Source organism: Miniopterus natalensis, chromosome 2 (assembly GCF_054644295.1).
Source record: "Miniopterus natalensis isolate mMinNat1 chromosome 2, mMinNat1.hap1, whole genome shotgun sequence".
Lineage (NCBI taxonomy): Eukaryota > Metazoa > Chordata > Mammalia > Chiroptera > Miniopteridae > Miniopterus > Miniopterus natalensis.
The window spans coordinates 142,165,959-142,192,405 of NC_142082.1; the positions used below are offsets into that span (position 1 = coordinate 142,165,959).

The 26,447-nt window shown below is 36.1% G+C and overlaps 1 protein-coding gene across 7 annotated transcripts in view; it reads right to left on the reverse strand.

The window, feature by feature from the left end:
* LARP4 (La ribonucleoprotein 4) overlaps positions 1-25,819 on the reverse strand; it is a 65,754-nt gene extending 39,935 nt beyond the window's left edge. For 2 of the 7 annotated variants that reach the window (XM_016201271.2, XM_016201268.2), the window contains exons 1-4: positions 25,732-25,819; positions 4,420-4,567; positions 3,639-3,791; positions 1,312-1,387 (exon numbers count right to left, since the gene is read on the reverse strand). In XM_016201271.2, coding sequence (XP_016056757.1) covers positions 1,312-1,387; positions 3,639-3,791; positions 4,420-4,567; positions 25,732-25,749 — 395 coding nt within the window. In that variant the 5' untranslated portion in view covers positions 25,750-25,819. Of the gene's footprint in view, positions 1-1,311; positions 1,388-3,638; positions 3,792-4,419; positions 4,568-15,736; positions 16,446-24,669; positions 24,798-25,731 lie in introns of those variants that run through there. The other 5 variants (XM_016201273.2, XM_016201269.2, XM_016201275.2 and 2 more) reach the window with 5 other exon arrangements.
* Positions 25,820-26,447: the final 628 nt, after the last annotated feature.

A 26,447-nucleotide genomic window follows, 5' to 3' on the forward strand; every position in this document is an offset into this window, starting at 1 on the left:
ATCCAGTTAGTAGGCAAAGATTTTAAAATAACTATTACAAGTATGTTACAGAAAGTTAACTATATCTGACTAGAGAAAAGAAAGACAGAAGGTTCTTGCTTTTATTTTAGGGTCTGTACTAGACTATGAAGACAAAGAAAAGAGAGAGGGAATGAAAAGGGAGATATTTAGGATGAGGAACCAATTAAATCTGAGCTGAGAGTGGACTGTGTCTAGAAATAAAAAGGCTCTTCCTGAAAGCGGCCTGAGGTGCCCTCGAAAATGGTTCAATATTCACTTGACCCAGAAACCACCACAAAACCATGCAAATCAAGAAGTTCAAATCTTGCCCGGCCGGGCGTGGCTCAGCGGTTGAGCGTCGACCAGGGATCCAGGTGATCGGGGTTCAGTTCCCCGTCAGGGCACATGCCCGCATTGCGGGCTCGATCAATGACTCTCTCATCATTGATGTTTCTATCTCTCTCTCCCTCTCCTTTCCTCTCTCTGAAATCAATAAAGATATATTTAAAAAAAAAAAAAAAAGTTCAAATCTTCATGTTCACTTTAAGAACACTTGTGAGGCCCTGGCTGGGTTGCTCAGTTGGCTAGCGTCGTCCCGATATACCAAGGTTTTCCCCCGATCAAGGCACATATAAGAAGCAACCAATGGCCCGGGAGGTGTTGCTCAGTGGTTGCGCGTCGACCCGTGAACCAAGAGGTCACTGGTTTGATTCCCAGTCAGGGCACATGCCCGGGTTTGGGTCTCAATCCCCAGTAGGGGGCATGCAGGAGGCAGCAGATCAATGTTTCTCTCTCACTGAAGTTTCTATCTCCAAAACGATAACTTATTTTGGAAGGGGCAATTCTACGTATTGAAGTGTTAAGATGTCTAACGTGTAAATATAACTAAATAATCTTATCTGTAAATAAGACACCTTGGAACATTTGCCTGAAAGAACTTATTTAATAGAAGACACTGGTAATATAAATTCTATGCCATTCACCTCCCTTACTAAAAATAACTCTATGATCAAAGAGCCAACTACTAAAAAATATAAATTAAGAAATAACTACTTTTTTGAGAACCATAAACCTGAACATGTTCATAAAAAAAGCATCCAAGAGAAATTTCATTATCTTTCTACCGAGAATAGAATATCCTTTGCATATTCCAATTGAAGACTACACCTTTAAATCTAGTAAAGAAATATAGAAGGATACCAGAATACATCACTGAAGAAAATTAAAAACACCATTCTTCCAGGTATTTTACATCTACTAACCAAACAATTCAAAAAAAGGAGAAATATCCACACAAAAATGATAGTGTACCGTGAGAAACAGAATTCTAATTGTTTCTTCAGACATTCTTTTAGGTCTTCTGTAGAAATTGCTGAATTGCTTTCTCCTGATGGCAGAAAACCAGAGGGGAAAAAAATTAATACCAAATTACCATAGGTGGTAAACTTTACATATTGTTATACTTAGAATAAGTCACAAAGTATATACAAATTAAACTCATCAAATTAAACTCTTTATTATTTTTTATAATTCAGATAGTTTAAAGCCCAACTAATTTCTTTCAACCAATCTATTCTTCATTCTTTAGAGATTTCACATCAGTTTAAAAACTTTTATCAAGTAATTAACAAAACACCATTAATATAATACAGTTAACATATTGTAAAATACTATCCTAAATAGTTTAAAATAAAGAACAAGAGTTAATATCAATCTAAATTTGAAGACAGGGCTAGCTAAACAAAGTGGATATAAATATATGTATATGTATAGGCACCTGCCCCCATAGTATTGGCAGAAAATCTGGTATTAGTCACGCTCCTTAAACTTCTCTCTCTTTTTTAAAAAATATGTTTTTATTGATTTCAGAGAGGTAGGGAGAGGGGGCGGGAGTTAGAAACATCAATGATGAGTCACTGATCGGCTGCCTCCTGCACAGATGACAACCCGAGCATGTGCCCTGACTGGGAATCAAACCAAGATCTCCTGGATCCTAGGTCGATGCTCAACGACTAAGCCATGTCGGCCGGGCTAAACTTCTATCTTTTAATATTCTTTTTGTTCCTTAATTTTAGAGCACCATTATCTTCCTAGGAATATTTAAAGCACTCAAACATCCAAAGAACCAGATCAACTAACAGTCTCCTATGCTTTCTATTATTTAAACCCAGAACATGAGACCTTTTTCCGGACTCAAGCCTGGAAAACCATTATTCTCTTACACAGACCCAAAGCATATAATTTGTCCTCTTCTTTTTTTTCCAAATCCTCACCTGAGGACATGTTTAGAGAGAGAAGAGGGAGAAAGAGGGGGAAAGAGAGAGAGATCAGCGTGAGAGAAAAACACTGATCGGTTGCCTTCCATACGCTCTATGACTAGATAATCAAATCCGAAACCCAGGTATTTGCCCTGACTGGAAATCGAACTGGCAACCTTTCGGTGCACAGATGATGCTCAACCAACTGAGCGACTCTTAAAAGCATTAATATTTAACTTCCTTTAAACATACAGACAATAGGGTGTATGTAAAGATAAAGTCTGTGTATGACTTTAGCATTACCTTGTCTTACTATTCAATATTCAAAATGATATTATATATTAAATTAACTTCATTAAAATGAATATAAACATTCTATTTTTATGTATATACAATCCTTCTAATACAAAATTCATCTACCCAATTGCCAGCTAAATGAGCAATAATTTCATTTAACCTTTCAATGTCATTATAGCAAACTTAATAATATACCAACTGGTTGCCACATTACGTAAATCAACTCTATATTCAAAGTAGCCGGTAGTTAGGTATATTATGACCATAAGCAGAGAGTAGAACCTGCCACCTTAAATTATTATATAGAAATACCATCTTACTCCAATTCAGAAATCAACTTACAAGCCAATAGACTTTAGAAATCTAGTCCAAGTATTTATAATAAATAAGGAAATTGAAGACAAAGGTTTATATACCTTGATGGAAGGCAAAGACAGAAATGCCTACCCCTTCCCATTACACTTATTTTCCAAAGAGACCCTTTGGAAATTAGAAAAATGAAGTTAGGTCATGAGGGTCTATGGTCCAGTTTTAGTTTCCTTTAGATTTCACACATTTTAAATCCAATCAACTACTAATCCACGACAGTTAAGTGAATGTGAAAAAAAACCCCACCATGTTCCACAAGTTAAATTGTAGTAAAACCATGTTTTTAATACAGTCTTTTCCTTAAAATTAATCTCCACAACTTCACATTTACAAATGCATTTCACAATGACAAAAGTGATGGGAAAATTGACAGGATCTGCATTGATTCCAACTAAAAGTCCAAGAAACTCAAATCCTATGAAAAATTGTAATTTAGGCCTTTTTCAACTATTTTTTCCCCTTTTATCTTTAATTTCACACTTTCCTTTAGTAGGAAGTTTAAAGTTAATATTCGTTTTAAATTACAATTTTCATGTTTGGCCATTTAAAAACAGTATTACCTAACAACATTTCATTAACATTAACTTCTTTCCCAATAAGAAAATAAACTAATCAATGCCATAAGATAATTGGAACAATGATAGAGACTTGGGACTAGGGGTGAGAAAACTAGTATACTGAATTCTCATTTGACCAATAAAACCTAAAGCTTACCAGAAACGTCATATATTTGGTAAGTCAGATCTTCCGGCCCTAAAATCATTCCATCAGCTGATTCTTCAATGCTTGTAGAATTTCTTGTTGTTTCACAAGATGAATACATTACTTCATATTCCTTACACATGTCATCTGAAAGCTCTGTATTACCTGTACAAAAGAAAACATACTGAAAATAAATAGGGAATTCTTTAAATTCTATCTTTAGGAACTCTGGGCCCCCCGTCTTCTATATCAAGATTTCAAGGAATTCTACCAGTTGGGGAAATGTCCACGTAGTTTTAAGTTCTCTTCTTAAGGCAGTTAAGTTTTGACAATTATGGGTAAGGTAAAATGATTAACAGTAGCTTAAACTTATATAGCACCATCTATCAGACAGCTTAATGCACTTTTATTAACTTAATTCTGCCAAAAGTAACTATTATTACTATTTTTATTATTATTGTTTGAGCTATAGATCAAGGACACAAGCATAGACAAATTAAGTCAATTGTCCAAGGTCAAATAAGTAGGTAAATAGCATTGCCAATGATGGTAGATCAAAACTAATTTCTAAATACCATTTTATAAATGGGCTTAAAGGCTGGACGATACAGCTATTATTTGAAATTAGTGACCATTCACACCAAATATGAGAATTGTATACAAACTACATGTTAAACGTTTATAAACATATTTAATCAAATAATCAAAGGATGTACCCCAAAGTTCTATAAACTGGGTTGGCCATATGTTTAAACAAAATGTGATTTGTTCTGACAAAATATTTAGGACTCACCCTCAGGATGAGACCCTGATGTGGCTGCTGTTTCATGCCAAGAGCTTTCAGTTCCATGAGTTACTGGCGTGGCATCAGTATTTCCAGGAGGAATTTCTTGCCACACTTTGGCATTAGGATTTAAACCAGTTCCTTTAGATGTTACCTGCTAAATAATCAAAGGATCTATTTGTAAATTTTAAAAGTCAGTGCATTAAAAATACAGATTTAGGTAAAAGACTTTTTCTATTAAGTGTGAAGAAAACCGCAATATTAAGTAATGTAATAATAAATAAATATCAAATACTATTTTAAGTTTTTGGCGTAACTTGATACTAAAAATCTTTTTAAGTGTATGAACTTGAAATGTATCTATATAAAATTTAGCTACCTATATAATAAATATTTATACAACAGTACTAATATAGAAATATTGCTTTACCTCAATCTACTTGCAAATGTCATAAAATGTATTCAGACTATTCATATATCTTTGACATTACCATGTGTTTGTTTATCCAGAGAAAATTTTGAGTTATCTAGAGAGATTTTAGAGTATGTAATTTTTATTGCTATTCAAGCTGAAACAAAGACCTTCCTCTGAGTCTGATCTATCACTGGAAATGCCCTACATTAGAATGTGCTTTTCCAAATTTGTCCTTAAAGTGTATATTCTTTTTTTTTAACTGTTGAGAGTATCACAGATGTCCCCCAATTTCCCCCCCTTTACCCTCTCCGCCCAGCCCCTGCTTAATGTCCACAACATTACTATGTAAAATTACCATACAAAGTGATCTTTTGCATACATCATTTAATCAGACACACAGGTGAAAAGTAGAAATGGGTCACAGTATGCAGGGTGGGGAAGAGTATTCAAAAGATGGAGAGAGAAGAAAGCAGGATGCACAAATACACTTCTCTTATCTCAGTAAACCAAACAACTGGACTCGATCCTTCTCAAATACATTAATGACCCTTTCAAAAAGTACACCTTTTCCAGAAAGTTACTTTTAACTGTCTTCTCGGCTATAGGCCCTTTCCCTGGATGGCAAGCACTAGAAGGCAGATTCAAAGGGCAAGGTGCTTTCAAGCTTATGACCTGCATATACTTGGGATTCAGTTTTCATGAAAAATAACTGGTACACACTGAGCCATGTATCAGGAGATTGTTATAAATTCTGTCTACATGGGGGGTGGTCTTACAACTGACACTGACTCATGGTGTTTAAAAAAATTTTTTTTCATCAGCGTTTAAGGTATAACCAACACCAAAAAATGGCTAACCAAAGCAGGACTCTGGGTAGGTGGAACTTCAGAGCCCTCAGAGTTGCTGAGAAGACTCAGCTTCTGGGAGCCCTGACTGTACTTCCTGCAATTATGTCCCATGAAATTCCTCAGTAACCTTTTAATTTAATAAACCGATTTTTTACTTGAGTTTCCTTACTGTGCAACTATTATGACTAACATGACAATAAGAACCAATGAAACATTGTTTAATTACACTGTATAGCTTGCCATGTATTTTTTGATTGCTTATCAACTGAAACTCAATTTGGGAAAAAGGGAACACCCAGACACAATGTCCTTATCCATGTCAAAGTTCATTCATATGCTGGGAGCAAAGGCTGGGCCTAAAATGGTGATGGCAGTGGCATTATTTTACCACTGACACTGTTTAGAATTGCCAGGTATAGAATAATAAGCATATGCCTTTTAGTCAATTTATTGTTTAAAAATTCCCTACAGACAACACACACCCTTTCTGCCTTCACCACAGTAGTACCCTCCCACAACTTCACCTTTACAACTGAGCTAAATGAATATGATTTGGGAATTTACGTAGAGCTTAATTTCTGACAGCAGGAAAAAACTATGAGGAATTTGTGATAAACCTAGCTTCCCTGCCATGTAAACAGTATTAAACTTGATATTAAGCACTTTAATAGAAGAAAATCTATGTACTTACATACCCTCCTCCTCCCTCACATTCCTCAGTTCTGAGAATACCAGTTATATCCCTACCCAAGAAAATGGCAAATAATAAAGACTACAGCTCTCACAGAAACTTAAATTGTTATGCATAGTAGTATGTGGCTTTAGTAAAGCAGAATAGGAACTGTTATTTCAAGGTACTTAATAATCATTATGTAAACATATAATGGTTGAGGCTCCAGAATTACAATTGAATTCAAAACCTAGCTCTAACATTAACAACTGTGTAATCGTGGGAAATTTTCCTAATTCATCTGAGTGTCAATTTTCTCAGCTGTAAACTGAGGTAGGAATTCCTTATTTTAAGAACTAAATTGTATTAATACTTGAAAAGAAATTAACACTAAGTATAAATACCCCATATCCTTTTTTATAAAGTATGTTGGTTTTGAATAGGAGGTAATTCAACTGTACACTCTCAAAAGTCCACTACACAAACACTAATACATTACATCAAAATAACTGCAAGGTGAAGTTAAAAGTAAATTATCATGTCAAAGAAAATTAGCTTTGAAGAAACAGGTGCAAATCACAACAGACAAATGGATGACAACATAAAACTGCAACAGAACACTAAAAACAAATACTAGGAAAATAAAATACCATTTTACACTCGTTAAATTAGCAAAGCACTTAAAAATAATTCCCACATTGGCATAAAATTTGCCAACTCATTCTTTACTGGAGATTGCATAAAATACTGCAACTCGTTCCCACGTATTAACACTATTTATAAGAGCCAAGAAATGGAATTAACTCAAAGTCAGACAAGGAAAAAGGAAACTATGACACATTCATTTGGTAAAGGAGTGCACAACCATTCAAAATTATAAAGATACACTACCATATTTTATAAAATCTAAAGGGGCACTAACATATCACAAAGAAAAAATTGCCATTTATTAAACTATGACACACCAAATATTTTAGGATGTATCCCTATTTTCAGAGGAGTTACAATGTGCACCAGACGTGCATGTTAGGGTTAATGAAATATGAAAAACATCAAAATGGAAAATGCTTTCATACAATGGAGTGAAAAAAACCATAACCACAGTAACAAAAGCAATTAAGCAATTCTATGACCTAGGCACTGAACTGAACGCTTTACATATATCATCTCACCACTTCTTAAAACAATCCACATGTACTACTCTCTCTCTATTACAGGTTATCCTATGAGAAATATGTCCAACTAAAGACACACAGAGATTAAGTATGAAGTCAGCATTAACCATACAATGATTACAATTTATATTAATACAACTGCAAAAAGTACATAACGTGGATATGGGTCAGAAGGGACCATGATCTGCTACAATAACCAGATCAGGGATTTCTTCCCCTTATAGAGCATTTCATTAATAAAGCATTCTATTAAAATGGTGACGTAAGTTTTAGTCATAACAGATATGAAACTTAAAGTAAAAAAGCTTATTACATTAGGGATTTTTCAGATAAGAGCATAAATGTGACAGTGCCTAGTATATTAAAATAAAAGACTTTGTACCTATGTGTATATATATATTATATACTATTATTCTTGTTTTATAGTCAAAATTTATTAAATTTACATAAATGTTGACTATTTTCTATGACCATCATCATTCTTTCTTGCATTTCAGACCTTTCTTCTGGAATCATTTTCTTTTCCCCCCAAGGATATCATTCAGGTATTTTTTAGTAAACTCTCAAATTGTAGTTCCTCTAAAAATACTTTTATTTTTATCCTCTACCTTTGCTGTATACAGAATTCTTGCTAGAGACATATTCCCTTACAGCACATTAAAGATATCTCCACTGCCTTCTGATGTGCACTACTGCTCATCAGAAATCAGCCATTAATCTAGCTGACACTCCTAATCTCTTATCTGTGGTTGCTTAATCTCTGTAAAGGGTGTTTTGCAATCGTTAAGTGTAAGTGTGAAATTCTTTTTAATTTATTCTACTTGAGATTCACTAACCTCTTTGAAATCTAATGTATCTTTCATCAGTTCCATAAAATTCTTAGCCATTATCTCTTCAAATATTTCTTCTCCACCAATTGCTCTATTACTTCCTTCTGAAACTCTAATAAAATATACCTTCTCATCCTATGTTCTACCATTCTATACCAACCTCCCATTTTCCATTTATTTGCCTTTCTAAGAAATTACATTCTGCACAATTTATTAAGATCTTTCTTCCAGTTCATTATCTCTTCAGCTGTTTCTAAGATGAGGTCAACTTGTCCAGTAAGTTTCTAAGATCTCTTTTATATTTTTTTGTTTCTTAAAGTTCCTTTTGGTTCTTTTCTCAAATCCAATCAACATTTGGTTTCTTGATCATTCCTTCCTTTAAGCATTCTTATTTTATAACCTATATTTGATAATCACAGTATCTGCAATCTTTGAGGGTTTTGATTTGTGGTTTTTGCTAAGCCACTCTCATGATTACTTACATGCTTCATGATTTTATAGGTTAAGCCTATTTTCCTTGAAACTTCATTTGTGGGAAGTTTGAAGATTATGTTTAAACAGCAACCCATATTTTTATTTGATTGCACAAATGTGTATATTACGTAGGGAAAGTTATCCTGTATGTGTTATTAACTTACAATTCTTAACTTTACAAAGATTATGCTTAAAATGTGCTCTTCAGGAGAGGATTTGTTTTCTTTCTACTAGAGCAGAGATTTTAACCCTTTTCACCTCAGAGCACACAAAAAACTAATTACTAAAATTCTGTGGCACATCAAAATTAATTTTTTGCCGACCTGACACAAAAAAGAAAAAAAAAGGTGTAATTCTGATTCATTCACACCAGACGGCTATTGTTGTGTTTGCTGTTGTCATTTTTTAATTTGACAACCTAAGGGAAAAGAGGTGAGTGCCCCTCACTAAATAGTCTGGTGCATGTTTTAAAAATTCTTGTGGCACACCAGTGTGCCATGGCATTGACTAAAAATCGCTGTGCTGAATGACTGTGTAGTAAGACTATCAATCTGGTATTGCTTTAAATATTCAACATGGGAAGTGTAAATTTTGCCCTACTTTGGCAACAAAGAGGATTTGTGGCTAGAATTATTAGGGAAGACTTTTCTCACACCAACCCAGAGTCAAGGGTAAAACTGACAAAGTTCCTTTTCTTTAAGAAAGCTTGTTTTGTGTGTTTTTTCCTACTTTACCTTGTATCCTGCCTCTAAGCACTGTTCATTAAAACAAAAGCTCTGGGCCACAACAGATGTGTTGAGGGTAGCCCTTAGTTTTATCACCTGCCTATCTCTCTGAATTAGTATTTTCTGATTGTTTTTGGTCTGAAGAGTTCATTTGCTTTCTTATCAGCTTTAAGTTTTCCTTTAAAAAAATATTTTTAAAATTTGCTATTTAGAGAGAGAGGAAGCGAAAGAGAAAGAAAGAGAAAAACACTGATGTGAGAGTGAAACATCCACTGGCTGCTTCCTGCATGCTTCCAACTGGGGATGCAGTCCACATTCCAGGCATGTGCCCTGACTAGGAACTGAACCAGCAACCTTTCCGCTCACGGGACGATGCCCAACCAACCGAGCCACACAGGCCAGGGCTAAGGAATTTTTAAAAAATATGTTTTTATTGATGTTAGAGAGAGGGGAAAGGAGGGGGAGAGACAAAAAAAATCTATGTGAGAAGGAAACATTGATTGGCTGCCTCTGGCACACACCCCAACCGGAGATCGAACCAGCAACCTGGGCATGTGCCCTGACAGGGAATCAAGCCGGTGACCTTTTGGTGCACAGGCGATGCGCAACCACCTGAGGCACACTGGCCAGGGCTAACAATTTTTTATAAAAATATTTTAACCAACATTTTCAGTTGTTTTCCAGAATACCTCATTCATAATATTCTTTTACAAGTACCAATATTGTCTTAATAAAGCTAAATTGAAGTGTAATTCCAACAATTGAGAGGCAACTATGGCATAACAGAAAAAAAAATTTATTTTGCCATTCAGAAATTATGAAATTATTGGCCTCAGTTTCCCCATTTTTAAAAAACATAGTGCCTAGTCTATCAAAACTTCTTATAGTCTCTAACACACCTTGGACACCTAACTTAATTTGTTTTGATCACTACTTCCTCTTTCCCTTTTGTATTTATTTATATATAACCTCTATTGTGTTACCACTATAATAGTTTATTTAAATAGGTGTTCTTTGCAACTAGGCAGTGGGCTCAAGGAGGGCAGAAATTAGGTCTTCCTCTTCTATTTTAGCTATTAACACAAACCAGGTGAGAGTAGACCTCCAACGGCCTAACCAACAAAATAGTAGAGGCATGTGTGCAAAAAAAGAATGTTAAAAATCTGTAATTACCTCTCCAACATGCTAGACCAGAGTTGACAACACTCTCCCCCTCCCCTTTTTAAAATGTGGTCTGAGTTTAAAATGGAAGTCTTATGCCGCAATGATTTATGGCTTTTTGTTTCAGGGCTGCTAAAAGCTTTTACAATAACATCAAAACCAGTAATAAAGTATCAAACTTTTCAAGGGAGCAAAAGCATCTTTGAAGAAGCATATTTGAATAATCATAGAAAAATCTTAGCTTAGAGATGTTAATTCACAATTACCTCATATCATAATTAGCTCAGAAAGGAAAGCAACTAATTTGCTTATTACCACCACATAGCCATGTCAGGACAGGTACCAGGTATTATTTAAAAATCTCTATGGTGTAATTTTAGAAGCAAGTTATCTTTATATTTCTCACTACGCGGACATGCAAACAATGTGTACTGTACCAAAAGTATCAAAGGTTTTTAGCAGTCAGTATGTAGAATCCACTCTGGCTAAATGAAAGAAAAAGGTAATTTATTAAAGGGTAGTGTCACTGTCACTATGTCAACTAGAAGGGCTGAAAAAAACAGATGTAAAGGTAACATCACCCAAAATAATGTTGCAGAAGTGGCTTGATGAGGAAATCACTACCCCCGTCACTGCCAAGCACTAAATGCCAAAATTCAAATTCATTACATATAACCTTTAATACGGCAAGCACCAAAGCCGTTTCTCCATTAGGAACTTAACTCTGAAACCATTAACTCCACTTCAAGCTGACCACCTCTACTCCATTCCTGCCTGCAAAATGAAAGCTGTGAGTAGAACCTCCATTTCCTTATATTGTATATTTTCAAATAGAAATTATCTGTGGGTTTGTCTGATCAGTGGCTCTGAGGTACCAAGCTTGCATCCACCTAGATATGTGAGAATCTGGGAATTTTGAGTTTTGACAAGTATGTACACTGGGAAAGGCCTGACTCATAATATGGGCATTTCTACAAATTTAGAAAGCTACCCAAAAATTAGGAGGCCCCAAATATGACAAACGTACACTATAACAGATTAAGGCTAATATTTAACATACAAAATATGCACATATACTTAATTTATAAATACCCAAATAATGGGGGGGATTATGATAAAAAACTTAGCTTTTACTGATGAGATGTACTATTTCATTAAGCATTTAGTAATTAATCAAAATAATTAACTAGATGATTTTTAGCAGCATACTACCCGTAAATTTGATGTGTCCCTTGCTACTGATGCCAAGAATAATTAAAGTGTGCCGTCTATGGCATATTTATAAGTGTGCAGTACTCCTGGGCATATTTATATTTTCACCAGCCTAATTAACAGTATACACTTTAAAAGCCAATGTACACAAGAAAACATACACAAGGATGTATTATTGCAGCACTGATCCCATGAGTGAAAGACTGAAAACAACCTAAAGTCCATCTATAGACAAATGGTTAAATAAAATGTAGTATATTTTGTAATACATAATACTATACATATCAAAGAATAAAGACAGGCCTATATACACTAATATGAAAAGTGTTCCAATATATGTTGTTCAGTGAAGAAAATCAAGTTGCGAAACATAAGTACTTTGTTTTATCATTTATGTTAACAAACATAAAATCACTAGACAGGCAAATTTATAGGTATGCAAAAACAGGAGAGGTCTAGAAAGTTACACCACCAACCTATTAACAGAAACTAAGGTAATATGCCAAACAGGGAAAATGTATAAAAAGACAAGACGGGCCCTAGCTGGTTTGGCTCAACAATTAGAGCACTGGCCCGTAGACAGAAGGGTCCTGGGTTCGACTTCTGCCCAGGGAACGTGCCTCTGTTGCAGGCTCCATTCCCTGCCCTGGTTCAGGTTCAGGCAGGTGCCTGCGGGAGGCAACCAATTAATGTTTCTCTTTCACATGGATGTTTCTCTCTCCCTCCCCACTGCCACTCTCTCTGAAAAGCAATGGAAAAAATATCCTCTGGTGAGGATTAAAAAAAAAAGAAAAAGACAAGAATGGATAGTTAATTACAAAGTATTTTTACTATTAAACTACTTAATGCCGCTTTGACAAGTATAAAAACAATCAGTTCTCTGCTGTAATTCACATAACTTTTCTAAGAGCTGGAAATGCTTATGAAAAGCCTTAAAAATATACTTTTGGTCTAGAAATTCTACTCGGACGAGAGAGATAAGTAAAAATATACGTATAAGAATGTTCACCACACTAATTTTATAATACTGAAAATTTAGAAACATCCAACTGCTATCATCTGAATGTTTCATACTCCTCCTCCCCAATTCATATGTTGAAATCCTATTGCCCAATGTGATGGTATTGAGATGTGTGGCCTTTGGGAGGTACTTAAGTCAGGAGAGGGGAGCCTCGGCAGGCTGGGTGGCTAAGTGGTTGAGCACTGACCTATGATCCAAGAGATGGCACCATTCAATTTCCACTCAGGGCACATGATTGTGTTTTGGGCTCGATTCCCAGCAGGGGGCATGCAGGAGGCAGCTGATTAATGACTCTCTCATCACTGATGTTTCTATCTCTCTCCCTCTCCCTTCCTCTCTCTGAAATCAATAAAGACATATTAAAAAAAAAAAAAAAAGAGGGGAGCCCTCACAAATAAGATTAGTGCTCTTCTAAAAGAAGTCCCACAGAGCTCCCTACCCCTTTCACCACATGAGGACAGAGAAAAGGCACGATGAATACAGAAAGCCCTCACCAAACACCCAATCTGCTGGGTACCACTATCCTGGAATTCCCTGAAATGGATTTCTTTTGCACCATTAGAGCCTAAATGAACTAAGATACCAATTACAGAGGATTTGTTCAATAACTGTAGCGTAGCCATTTATTTATTTATTTATTTACTTACTTACTTATTTTTTTAGTCTAGCCATTTATAGAATATCCCAGAGCCTTAAAATCAGGTTGTATATAAAACTGGTGAAATCTGAGTAAGTTCTGTAGACTGCATCAGTATCAATTTGCCGGTTTTTACATCACACTATAGTTATGCAAGGTGTTACTACTGGGGGGAACTGGACAAAAAGTACATAGGACCATCTGTACATTTTTGGGGCAGCTTCTTGAGAATTTATAATTGTTTCAAAGTAAAGTTTTTTAATATTGTAAAGAGAGTGAAATGTTCACAGAAACTTAGGGGGGGGGAAATAAAGCAAACTGCTATCTTATTATAAAAATGACTTAATTTTGTGAAAATATGCACAACTATAAAAAAGACTAGAGACTAAATATTATGCCTGGCCAGCATGGTTCAGTGGATCCAGATCAAGGTTCGATTCCCGTTCAGGGTACATGCCCAGGTTTTGGGCTTGATTCCCAGTAGGGGGCATGCAGGAGGCAGCCGATCAATGAGGACTCTCTCATCATTGATGTTTCTATCTCTCTCTCCCCCTCTCCCTTCCTCTCTGTCGTCAATAAAGACATTAAAAAAAAAAATTAGTGTTATCACTAGTTACCTCTGAGCAGTAGTGTTTTTATTTTCATTTTTGTGCTTTTCTGTATTTTCCTGAAATTAACATCTATTACTTTTACAACCAGAAAATATATACGGAAACATTTAAGATCCAGATAAAAGACATATCAACTGGTAAAATCATCCTTGGCAAGTGACATAAAAGACTATTGCCTTCAAAAAAACTTACAGAACTACCAATTGCTAAGAAAAGCACAAACAAGCAAAATGACAATTCACAGCAAAAAGTATCCAAAAAACTAATACACATGGAAAAGAGTTCAATCACACTGGTCATTGAAGAAACACAAAATAAATCAATTATTTCATTTTAACTTAGACAGTGAATTGTACAAATGAGAATGCCTGATCCAGACAAAGATACAGTAAATTGGGCAATAGTAAAAAACAGTCATAACACTTTTGGGAAGCTATTTGCCAATACTGATATAAAAAAACTTTTAAAATGTTCACTTTTTGACCTAGTAATGCAGTGAATTTTAGCCTAAGGGCTTTATACACAAGAGTGTCCTTTTTAGAATTACTCAACTGGAAACTAAAAATGTCCATCAAAAAAGTTGATGTGTTTTTCTATTAGAAAGTCTTTAAAATGACAATGAATCTGACAAGTTTAACTAGAACAAAGGCTTATATTCCCATTTAAACTCTAGATAACCATGTTTGATTCATTTTTTGACTAAAGTCTAATAAAGAACTTCATCAAAATCCTTATATCTTCTACAGAACTAGAAGTCAAGTCCTTGAGGCTACACAGTTATACATACATATTAAAAAAAAAAAAATCTATTGATTTCACCAGTTGTTATTGGCCTAGTCAGGTTTTCTGATTCTTCCTGATTCAGTTTTACATGATCTCACTTGTGGAATCTAATGAACAAAATTAACTCATGAACAAAATAGATCTCAGAGACATAGAAGCATGGAACAGAATGATGAATCTCAGTGGGAAGGGGAACTGGGGGAGTGGATGGGGAGAGATTAATCAAAGAACTTATATGCATAACCATGGACACAGACAATAATGTGGTGAAGGCCTGGGTGGGGTGTGGATGCAGGGTGGAGGGAATCAATGGGGGGAAAAAGGGGACATCTGTAATACTTTCAAGATAATTTTTAAAAAACTCTATTAAAGGATGTAAATTGTTCAAATGCCTGCTGAAACTACCTGCCAACATACACATAGTATGTAAGCATACAGATACTCTCAAATCACCACAAAAATATTCAAACTGTCAGTCTGTAAAATTGACAGAGTCATTACCACTTCTATTTCTAAGCAATATATGTCATCACCGACTAGCCAACAGAAGTGCTCATTATTGACCAATTTTATGCCAATTCCTATCTGGGGAGAGAGATAAATGAAAGGAAAAAAGGGAAACATCAAATTCTTGGCAAAATAATACCTTCCAGTCATAAGAGACAGCAGTTTTAAGGTAAAAGAACCAAGAGTTAGGAAAAAGTCACCATAAATACGGTGAAGCCATCTCTTTGGTCATATATATAACCATTTGTTTTACTTACCTATTTACTATCAGAAACAGAAATTCCATGCCACTTAACCCTACAAATGCTGAGAAACAGAAACAAAAGTGTATAAATTGATTAAACTTATTTGCTCATGGCAGATCAATCTTCCAGGTTTAATTTCTACATCTCAAATATTGAGAAAACTGCTAAATTTTAACTACTTAATCAATACAAACATTTATTTTATCCAGCATAAAACTAGATGAAGATGCTCAGGGGTATTTTATGGCAAGTAAAAATGAAAATTAAAGTGGGATTATTTTTACCCATTCTGACGGAGTAACATTTGTGGAACACTTAATTCATCTTCATAACAATTTCAGTTAAATACCATTATCATCCACATTTTGCAGATAAGAAAAAAGTTACTTTACCTGAAGGTAAAGTAATCTGCCCAAGGTTGCACAGCTAATAAGACAGAACCAGGATTTGAACCTTAGCAGTCTGAAGAGTCTTTCACTATACTACAGTTGCCTTAGAGAAAACTTTAAGACAACTAGTTACATACTATTTAAGGAGTACTATAAATCTCACCAAGCCAAATGATCTCTAGTCCCAGTTCTTCCTAGAGTGGCTAATAATTCAGAAAAACTGGATATAGAAAATAGCCACCAGATAAAAACTAGGGTCCCCAGGGAAGAAGTCAATTCAGCTCTGCAATAATTTTTAAAAATATTTTTATTTTATTTTTTATTTTTTTATTTTATTTTTTTAAAGAGGTAAGGAGAGGGAGGGAGGGAGGGTGGGAGGGAGGGAGGGAGGGAGGGAGGGAGGGAAAGAGAGAGAAACATTGATGTGAGAGCAACACATGCAGGCTGTCTCCTGCATGCCCCCTTACCGGGGATCCAGCCCACAACCCAGGCACGTGCCCTAACCAGGAAAAACTGGCAACTTTTAGATGCACAGGAAAACGCCCAACCAAGCCACCCTGGCAATAATTTTTATCCTAGGGCCACGGTATAGCTAATTTTCAGTTAAAATACATATAAATTCACTGTAGTATATGCAATAAATTTTACCCTCTATCACAAAGCATTTCTCCTAATCTGAATTATTTTGTCTGCAAGCTCCACGGTGGCAGTGACCTTGTTTATGACGTACTGCTCTCTAGTACCCTGAACAGTGACTAGAACACAGGAGGCCAAAAATAAAATCTGTAGAATGAATCAGTGTATGAATACATACTAAGAGTGTTTCTCAAACTTTACTGTGCAAAAGAATCATCTATGGATCTTGATAAAATGCAGATTCGGATTCAATATCCAGTTATAGGGTCAGAAAGTTTATATTCTAACAAGCCCCTGGATAAAGAAGTTTTCTGTTGATGTGGAGCTCATACTTTATTTAGCATTTAAATAATATAAACAGTCCTCAAAGAACTGAGCCACTTTACTTCAAATTGGTTAACTGATAAAGCCAGTGGCTAACTATACAAATGTCCTTAAACCCTCAAATATCAATATTAAATATCAAAATAACCCTTTTCAGAAAAAGGTGCCTTTTAAATTCTACGGTGCATTGTCAAGCAGCAAACCATTTGTTACTTTCAAATGAAAATGACCACAAAACTAAGATGAGACTTATCTTTCATAAATATATATAAAAGCAGCAGATCACACATGGGGTTTATGTACCAGATTCTATTCTAAGGCTTTACATTAACTGTCAATCCTCTTAACAATCCTATGAGATAGACTTTAATATTATCCTCATATCAGTATTATCCTCAATTTATAGATAAGAAAACTGAGAAACAGAGGTTAAAAAACTTGCTCAAGGTCATACAATTAGAAAGTGGCTCAGCCTGAGCAGGCAGCCTAGCACAAGAGTCCATGTTCTTAACCACTCTTTTACATAACCTTGTATATAAATGTACCTTATCATTATTACTCAACCACTGCTCTCCTATTTTTTTCCTTCCCCCAACTCCAAAGGCTAGAATAATTCTTACCTTGCTCAACTGCAAATTTTGTAAATTCTATAAATTTACATTTCCCATAGCCAATTCAACAAATATTTTAGTACCAACTTAAGTACATTATGTTGCTCTGTCGATAAGGGAAAAAGTGCCAATAAACACACATTCAGCAAATCTCTGATCTCCTTTGAAAAATAATCATTAAAAACTGGGACATTTTTGAAAATGAAACGTGGTGAGATATCTGTTCCAGAACAGATATACTGTGTATACTGTGACTGTCCAGGACAAAATGGGAAGTATGGTCTCCCTACCTGTTTTGTAGTTTGCAGTATCTAGTGGTATGAAACACTAGTAAACTAGCTCAGCTGGTGTGGCTCAGCTGGTTGAGTGTTGTCCCACGCACCAAGAGGTCACCAGTTCGATTCCTGGTCAGGGCACATGCCTGGGTTGTGGGCTTGATCCCCAGTAGGGGGCATGCAGGAGGCAGCCAACTGATGACTCTCATCGATGTTTCTATCTCTCTCCCCCCTCTCTCTCTACAAAATCAATAAAAACATATTTTTTTTTAAAAAAAGAAACATTAGCAAACTATGTGCTACACAAACCCTGATTACTCCTGACTTTTCTGCCCTGACACAGAAAATGTTTTTCTCAATAACATATATACCAAATTAAACTTACCACCTCATCTTTGGAATCTGGCTTTACACCTACAGTTCATACCCTACCCCTAGTAATATTCATCTAAAGCACTCCTCTGTCTTTGGTTTAGAGCCAACAATATATACATACAGAGATAGTTTCTGAACCAAAGATTGGTTCAAATGGTCTGACAAAGCAACAGAAAAGGGAGAAAACATGAATATGTGATATTCAATAGTTTCTTTTTATTGCATTTACTTAATGCTTATACGTTAGAAAAAGTATTTTTTCCAAAAGAGGAAATATAAAGTGCCTATTTGCATTTTATCATTTGTATTCCTTTAAATCTTGCATGAAATGAGTCTGTATTTTAACATACTAAAGTCTTCATTCTTGTTTTATTTTTTTAAAATTGATTTTAGAGAAAGAGGAAGGGAGAAAGAGAAACATCAATTTGTTGTTCCACTTAGTTATGCATTCATTGGTTGTTTCTTGTATGTGCCCTGACCAGGGATCAAACCTGCAATCTTGGCGTATCAGGACAACACACTAACCAACTGAGTTACTGGGCCAGAACTTCATTCTTTTTTTTTAAAGTTTTATTTGTCCAATTAAAACTATACTCTTAAACTATAAATTTTTTTAAAAAATAAGGTAATTAATTACCCTGCTTGCTTTATCCGAATCAAAGCAAATTAGTAACAAGTCTGGAATTAGAACTCAAAAAGTTACATATCTCTTAAATCAATACTATTTCACAGTAGTTATTACAATTACTGGTGGTGCTATCATGTAGTTTTGATAAACTTACCAGAAATATTTAAAGCACAAATTTCAGTCATTTTGGAAGGCAACTACTTATATACTAGACAGTTTACATTACAATAGTTACTGTAATAAAATTACAGTGTCTGTCAAGCCCTTACCTAATTATACTATGTTACAAGGTTTACTTAATACATAAACATGAAGACAAACAAACTCTGTCAGAAGAAATTATTAATCTCAAATTATAGGCAGGAACTTGAGGCTCAAAAAAGTCCTCACTCGCCAGGCCAGGCGTGGCTCAACAGTTGAGCATTGACCTAGGACCCAAGCGGTTGAGGTACGATTCCCAGTCAGGGCACATGCCTGGGTTGCGGGCTCAATCCCCAGTAGGGGGCATGCAGGAGGCAGCCGATCAGTGACTCTCATCATTGATGTTTCTCTCCCTCTCTCTCTCCCTCTCCCTTCCTCTCTTTGAAATCAATAAAGATATATTAAAAAAAAAAAAAAAAAAGTCCTCACTTGCCTCAGGTCATACAGCTAATATTTGAACCCAGATTTCCAAAACCCTTACAGAAAATCACAATACATTAACACATCAATACAAAAGTTTACAATGTTTTCCATAAGACTAAAAAACCTTCCTCAAAAATTAAACTTTAAACAGGCGTTAAGCAAAACACAGACAATAGGAACGATAAATTAAAAGGCTGTCAACACTATCAGAGCTAGTCATTTTAAATTTTCACTTAAGGATATACAAAGAGGAGGTTAGAAGCCAGCCAGTGTGGCTCAGTGGTTGAGTGCTGACCTATGAACCAGGAGATCACAGTTCAATTCCCCAGTGAGGGCACACGCCCAGGTTTCAGGCTCAATCCCCAGTAGAGGGTGTGCAGGAAGCAATCAATGACTCTCATCATTGATGTTGCTCTCTCCCTCTCCCTTCCTCTCTCTGCAATCAATAAAGACATATTAAAAAAAAAAAAAAAAAAAAAGGTGTTTTGTTTTTTTTTTACTTCAAATTGAAAACTGAATTAGTTTCTCAACTTCCTCTACTTTCCATTCCTCTGTAATACAGACTCAGACCCCATTCTAACTAGAGGGTCAAAATCTTTTTTTTAAGCTCCTAGGTAGAAGACCAAATCACAATACATTAATACAAAAATTTACAATGTTTTCACAGATTTCCCATGTCTGTACTAAGGATCACTTCCACTAACTGGGAAATAATATAAAGCTGGAATAACATACGAAAACTGATACAAAATATTTCAGTATCAATTTTTAGTTTTTCACATATTGTACTTTGAAGCACCATGAGATACTTTTACATCTTTATGTTCAACTGAGCATTTTATTTTATTCCACTTTTCACACTTCAAAAATTTTTACTTTATTTTCAGTCCATTATATCTAAGAATATTTTTATTTAAAAATGTTTTATTCATTTTTAAATTCTGCATCAAATTGCAATAAATATTCCAAAATCAAATAGTTTAAGAATCACTCAGCTATTCGCTTATTTATAATTCTTCTTGAAAATTACTTCACAATTCGTTTAGGCACTTTCTTCTTTTCTAAGTCACTTTAAAAAAAAAGGGGAGCTCAGTTGGTTAAAGCGTTGTCTCAATACACCAAAGTTGCGGGGTTCAATCTCTGGTCAGGGCACATACAAGAATCAACCGATGAATGCATAAATAAGTGGAACAACAAGTCGATGTTTCTCTCTCTCAAATCAATTTTAAAAAATTAAATAAAATAATCATTTCTAGCCAGTGCTATCTAATAACTTTTTATAAATAATTATTTAAGCTAATGGAGAAAAACTGAGTGCTATGCATAGGCATACTACCTATAATTACTGTAATATAAAATTAATGAAAAATTATCTAGGTAAATATCCCACTATTTTCAGACACTAAGGCTAACCTAAATGTAAAATGTTATCACCTAAAAAGAGCAGAAAACATTGGAAGTCAGGTAAACTACTTTTAAAATTATGTAATATCTGGGGGGAGGGGAGAATGGGGAGTTGATTAATGTGTATAGTTTCAGTTTTGCAAGATGAAGAGTCCTGGACATGGATGGTGGTGACAGTTGCACAACCATGTAAATGTACTTAATACCACTGAACTACACACTTAAAACAATGAAGATGATATATTTTATGTTATGCGTATTTTGCCATAATTAAATACAATTTTTAAAAGTTATATGAGAGTCATCAAAGCATCTTAGGGTGCATAAAACTCTCTGCTATCTAAGTAAGTGGTTTTAAGTTGTCATTTACAGGGAAAATCATAAACAGACAGAAATCCTATTAAAAAACAAACAAACAAAACATCACCAAACAACTACAGCAGACATAACTGGCTGAAAATATGGGGGGGGATGATCTTAAAAATGAAAAAAATATTAGCAAGCATAAAAAAACATGAAAAACTTGCAAACTGTCTCCTTGGTGCTCAAAAATTTAAATAACTCACTAGTAGCCAGAATAAGGGAGCTGTTTCAAACTTACAGAATTTGTTTAACAATTTATGTTGTAACATGCTTGACAATTTTGTGAATTACCCAAATATTTTTACCTCTTCCCAGAGAGCTACTGTATGTGTCTCCTTCAAAACAGAGGAGAGAGAAAAACCTACTTTATTCAATATAGCCATTTGTCTGCAAGATCAAGTTAAAAAAAAGTGACATCTAGATATTATTTAAAATAAATATACATTCCTCTCAAGTGCACATGGGTCATTCTCAAAGATAAACTACATGTTAGGACACAAAACCAGTTTCTACAAGTTTAAGAGGATTGAAATCATATCAAGCACCTCAGATCACAAGAGCATGAAATTAGAAATCAACTACAGTAAAAACGCTCAATATTCAAACACATGGAGGCTAAATAGCATGTTATTAAACAATAAATGGGTTACCAATAAGATCAAGAAAGAAATCAAAAACTTCCTGGAAACAAATGAAAATGAAAACACAACAACCCAAAATCTATGGGACATAGGAAAAGCAGTCGTAAGAGGGAAGTTCACAGCACACTGCAGGTCTATCTCAAAAAGCAAGAAAAATTTTTAGTAAAGTATCTAACCCTACAACTTAAAGAATTAGAAAGCTTCCCTGTGAGGCTGTCCAGACCAGGGCTTTTGTTTGCTGGGATTTTTTTTTATTACTGCTTCGATTTCACCAGTTGTTATTGGCCTGTTCAGGTTTTCTGATTCTTCCTCATTCAGTTTTACATGATCTCACTCATATGTGGAATCTAATAAAATAGACTGAGGAACAAAATAGATCCAGAGACATAGAAGCATGCAACAAACTGATGAATCTCAGTGGGAAGGGAGTGGGTGGGGAGAGATTACTCAAAGAACTTATATGCATAACCCATGGACACAGACAATAGTGTGAAGGCCTGGGGGGGGGGGGGGCCCATGGATGCAGGGTGGAGGGGATCAATGGGAAAAAAAGGGTTTATCTGTAATACTTTCAACAAAAGATAAATTTAAAAATATATAAATAAAATCTGTACCCAGGATAAAAACAAACAAACAAAAAACTTAAAATAGGATTCCTGCTGGGCCAGCATGGCTCAGAGGTTGTGCATGGACCTATGATCCAGGAGACAGAGGTTAGATTCCCGGCCAATCCCCAGTAGGGGGCGTGCAGGAGGCAGCCGATCAATGACTCTCATCAATGATATTTCTCTCTCCCTCTCCCTTCCTCTCTCTGAAATCAATAAAGATATATTTAAAAATAAATAAATAAACTAAAATAATATAAAATAGAATTCTTTGCCTGTCTATTTGAAGCAAAAAAATCTAAGTGTTTTAGAGTTCTCATTGCAGCTTAAACATTCACTGGCTTTATAATCTTGGGTAAGTTTCTTAAATTCTCTGTGCCTTAGTTTCTTTATGTCTAAAATAGAGATGATAATGCCACCTACTTCATAAGTAGGCTTGAATAGATGTATATACATGCATAAATGCAAAAACACTTAACAGGCCTGATACATAGTAACAAAATACATGTGCATACCACTATTATGCTATTGCTGTTATAATTACTATTATCTATCCCACTGATTCATTATAAATTAGTAAGCTGGAGTCTCTCCAGAAAAATGCACTCAGTAAAAGATTTTGAACACAACTGCAGAGGACTCATAGATCCCAGATTAGAGAAGTCCAAAGATGATCCACATGCAAGTTGGTTTATAGTAAAGTGCTTCTTAACCTCTCCTGTGCCATGGATCTCTTCCCAAAATAACATTTTTAAGTATATGAAACACTAAGGCTCACAAAATTAACCAATTATATTTATCAAAGTATTTTAAAGTTTCTAATTTAATAATAAATGTGCTTTATTAATGCATTAGATAACAAAATTTTTACATATAATAAAGAGTAATGGGCATAAACAATATTTCAAGATAGCTGTAAAAACTGTAATGATATGAAAATATTTCTCTTGTTGCATCCATTGAAATTTCAAGAATTTTCATTTCTATATTTCATTAGAAGCTAGTGAAAATAAACAGGAAATTTTTTCCCTTAACCAAGTTCATGGACTTCCTCAATTCTATCTAGGCACCCAGATTAAGAACGCTTGGCTTAGGAGAAAGTAAAAATAAGTTCTGGAGCGAGAGATTTGCGTTCTAGAAGCCAGACTTCAGACTTTAGTCCCCACATTATTCACACCTGAGTGACCTCAGACATCTTCTGAGCTTGGGGTTTTTTTTAGAACTCTTGTATCGTGAAGTTATAAGGATCAAATATTAGTTAACAAAATACCAAATGACCAGTGTTATTGTTGTTTTTTTTTACCGACTTATATATTCAGCCCATGTATTTAGTGACACGTTAATTTTCAATAAAACTCATTAGGAGAAAAATTTAAAACCACATACTGATTCACAAAGAAAACAACTAATGGAAACATTAGTTTTATGTTAACAGTTTAGTGAGAGCCATGATTTGTCATTAGAATGACCTGTTATCTAAACCTCAATTCCACTTCCTTACTTTTACTAAGTTACTAAGTTACTTAACCTCTCTACCTCTCATTGGTAAAACATTGCATTGTTTTAGATACAAGAGAGGATCTAACTTCAACACTCAATAAATGGAGCTATTATTAAAGTTCACATTTTAACAAAGCCAAAAAGGAATCAATATGGAACTCGAGTTTACTTTGGAATTATGTTGAAATAAAACTTCACAGTCCTTTTGCCTGGCAAAACACATACACGCTTAAATCTGCAGCATTTAAAGGGCATAAGTTCCTAACACAAACTGGCATTGCTTAAAATTATTCTGCCCAAAGAAAAACGAGTATAAAAATCGGTCAAAAGAATGGGTTCAAGTAATTTTAAAACTTTCCATGCTTCACCTGGAATATTCCAATGAATGTTTATTATCAATACTGGACATACTATAAGGTCAATTTAGAACTCAAGATCCCACATTTATCAGATACACTGATTAGATAAAAAGTGAGTGTGTGTTATTTCTTTTACACAGAGTATTACAGAATAAGATCCCTCCCTTCCCCCGAAAAGACTCGCCATAGACTGGCCGATTCATTATACAACCTGTAAATTCCTTCCCTCATTGAAAAGATTCTTTTTATGGGCATAGTTAACAAGTGCCAAGTTGCGAAGTTTGCAGCTTTGCTGGTTTGACGTTTTCACAATGCAAGAACAGTATGATCTGGAATCTACTCAAAGCTTTAGCCAGGCAGTCAGCTGATGCTCACTGCACACAAGAAAAAGACAGAAATAAGAGAAATTAAACCTCGTATATTTGTGTAATGCAGGTACCCACTACCTAAAATTAAAAGAGGCCAACAGCTGGCGTTCCAATTCCAAGTTAAAAAAAAAGTATTTATATTAAGTAACAATACAAAAACTGGCTTTCCCCGGACTTAGGTTTCTCTCATTCCTAGAATCTTCCTTGCAAAGGGCTTTTATCGGTTCAAAAACCCAAGCCCTCATGTCGGAGCCGCTGCTTGAGTAACTTTTACAAAAGGTCAAAGCGGTGCCTTTCAAACCTTCCAAATCCTATTGGCTTCTCCTCCGCTCACAGTAACTCACTTTCCACCCACAGAACGTTCCAGAGACCAAAGGACGGGAACCAAACAAAATTTGGTGGGGGCTGCTAAAAAGAGGCTTTCAACTTTCTTTTCAGACACACTTACCGAATTTCACCTTCCTCGCTCCGCGGCCCCACATGTTGCTCGCCTGTCTCCCAGAGGGCCCCGCGAGCCTCGCTTCAACCCCAGAACGCGCCCACCTGATTCCCCTTTTCTCCGCAGACTCCGCCCCACGCACTCCTCCCCCGCCGCGCGCCTGTTTGCCTCCTTCAGGAGCCCCATATGGGACACTTTCCCCTTCCTCTGGTCCTCACGCCGCACCAGACAAGGCTTGATTCTCCGCCTTCGATGTTCCCCTACTCCGGCCCTCACCTCCCATAGCTTCCTAAAGTGTGAGCGCGCTGAACTGGAGCCGCGGGCCTGCGCGGCCCAGGTGCTGTGTCAGCCTATGTGCCGGTTCCGCGGCGTGTACGGCCTGGAAAGTCACATGGCGGTGGGACCGGCCGGCGCCTCCACACTCCTGCTCTCTTCAGGGCAGGACGAGATTACCCAGTCCACTCACCTCCACGAAGAGCAACATGTCTTCCCCCGTTTGGCCCAATCGTTCTCGCCGCTGCTACTCCCACTGGCTTCCAGGCCCAAGCCCCAAACGGTAGGATAAGGACACTCGCCTGGCCCCACCACCCGGCAGTGCACCCGGCTCCTCCCCCGCCGTCAGCCGCGGAGGCCTGACCCGCCCAGTCCCACCTCCCGAGCAAAAGCAACTGTTTCCTGTCCTGAAGAACAATTGCTTCCGGGAGGAGAGAAAATCCTCGGCGCCCTCGGCTCCTGCTCCACCTTTTCCAGAAGCAGTGTGGGATGTACTATCCGCGGTCCTGCGGGAAGGAGGGAAGCGGCCGAGGGCGGCGCCATTCTGTGCTACGGAGGGGTGCGAAAATCTTACTGCGTTTCATCCGTTGCCAAACGGGTTGCTACCACGGCCAAAATTTCGCAGTTTTCGTAGCTCAAAGTCTAGATCTGAGCAAAAGTCGAGCTTGTGCGAAGTGTCCTGGTTCTTTTTCTTTCGCGTGTGTGTGTGTGTGTGTGTGTGTGTGTGTGTGTGTGCGCGCGCGTGCGCGTGTGCGCGCTCGAAGTGCCGAAAAGGTGGTGGCTCACGGAAAAAAAGTAGAGAAGAAAAAAAAAGCAGTAATAGTAAATATATTAATAGCAGCGGCTGTATTCACTGCTTACTATGTGTTTGGCCCTAGTCTAAGTATTTTATGGTAATTAATCTTAAAA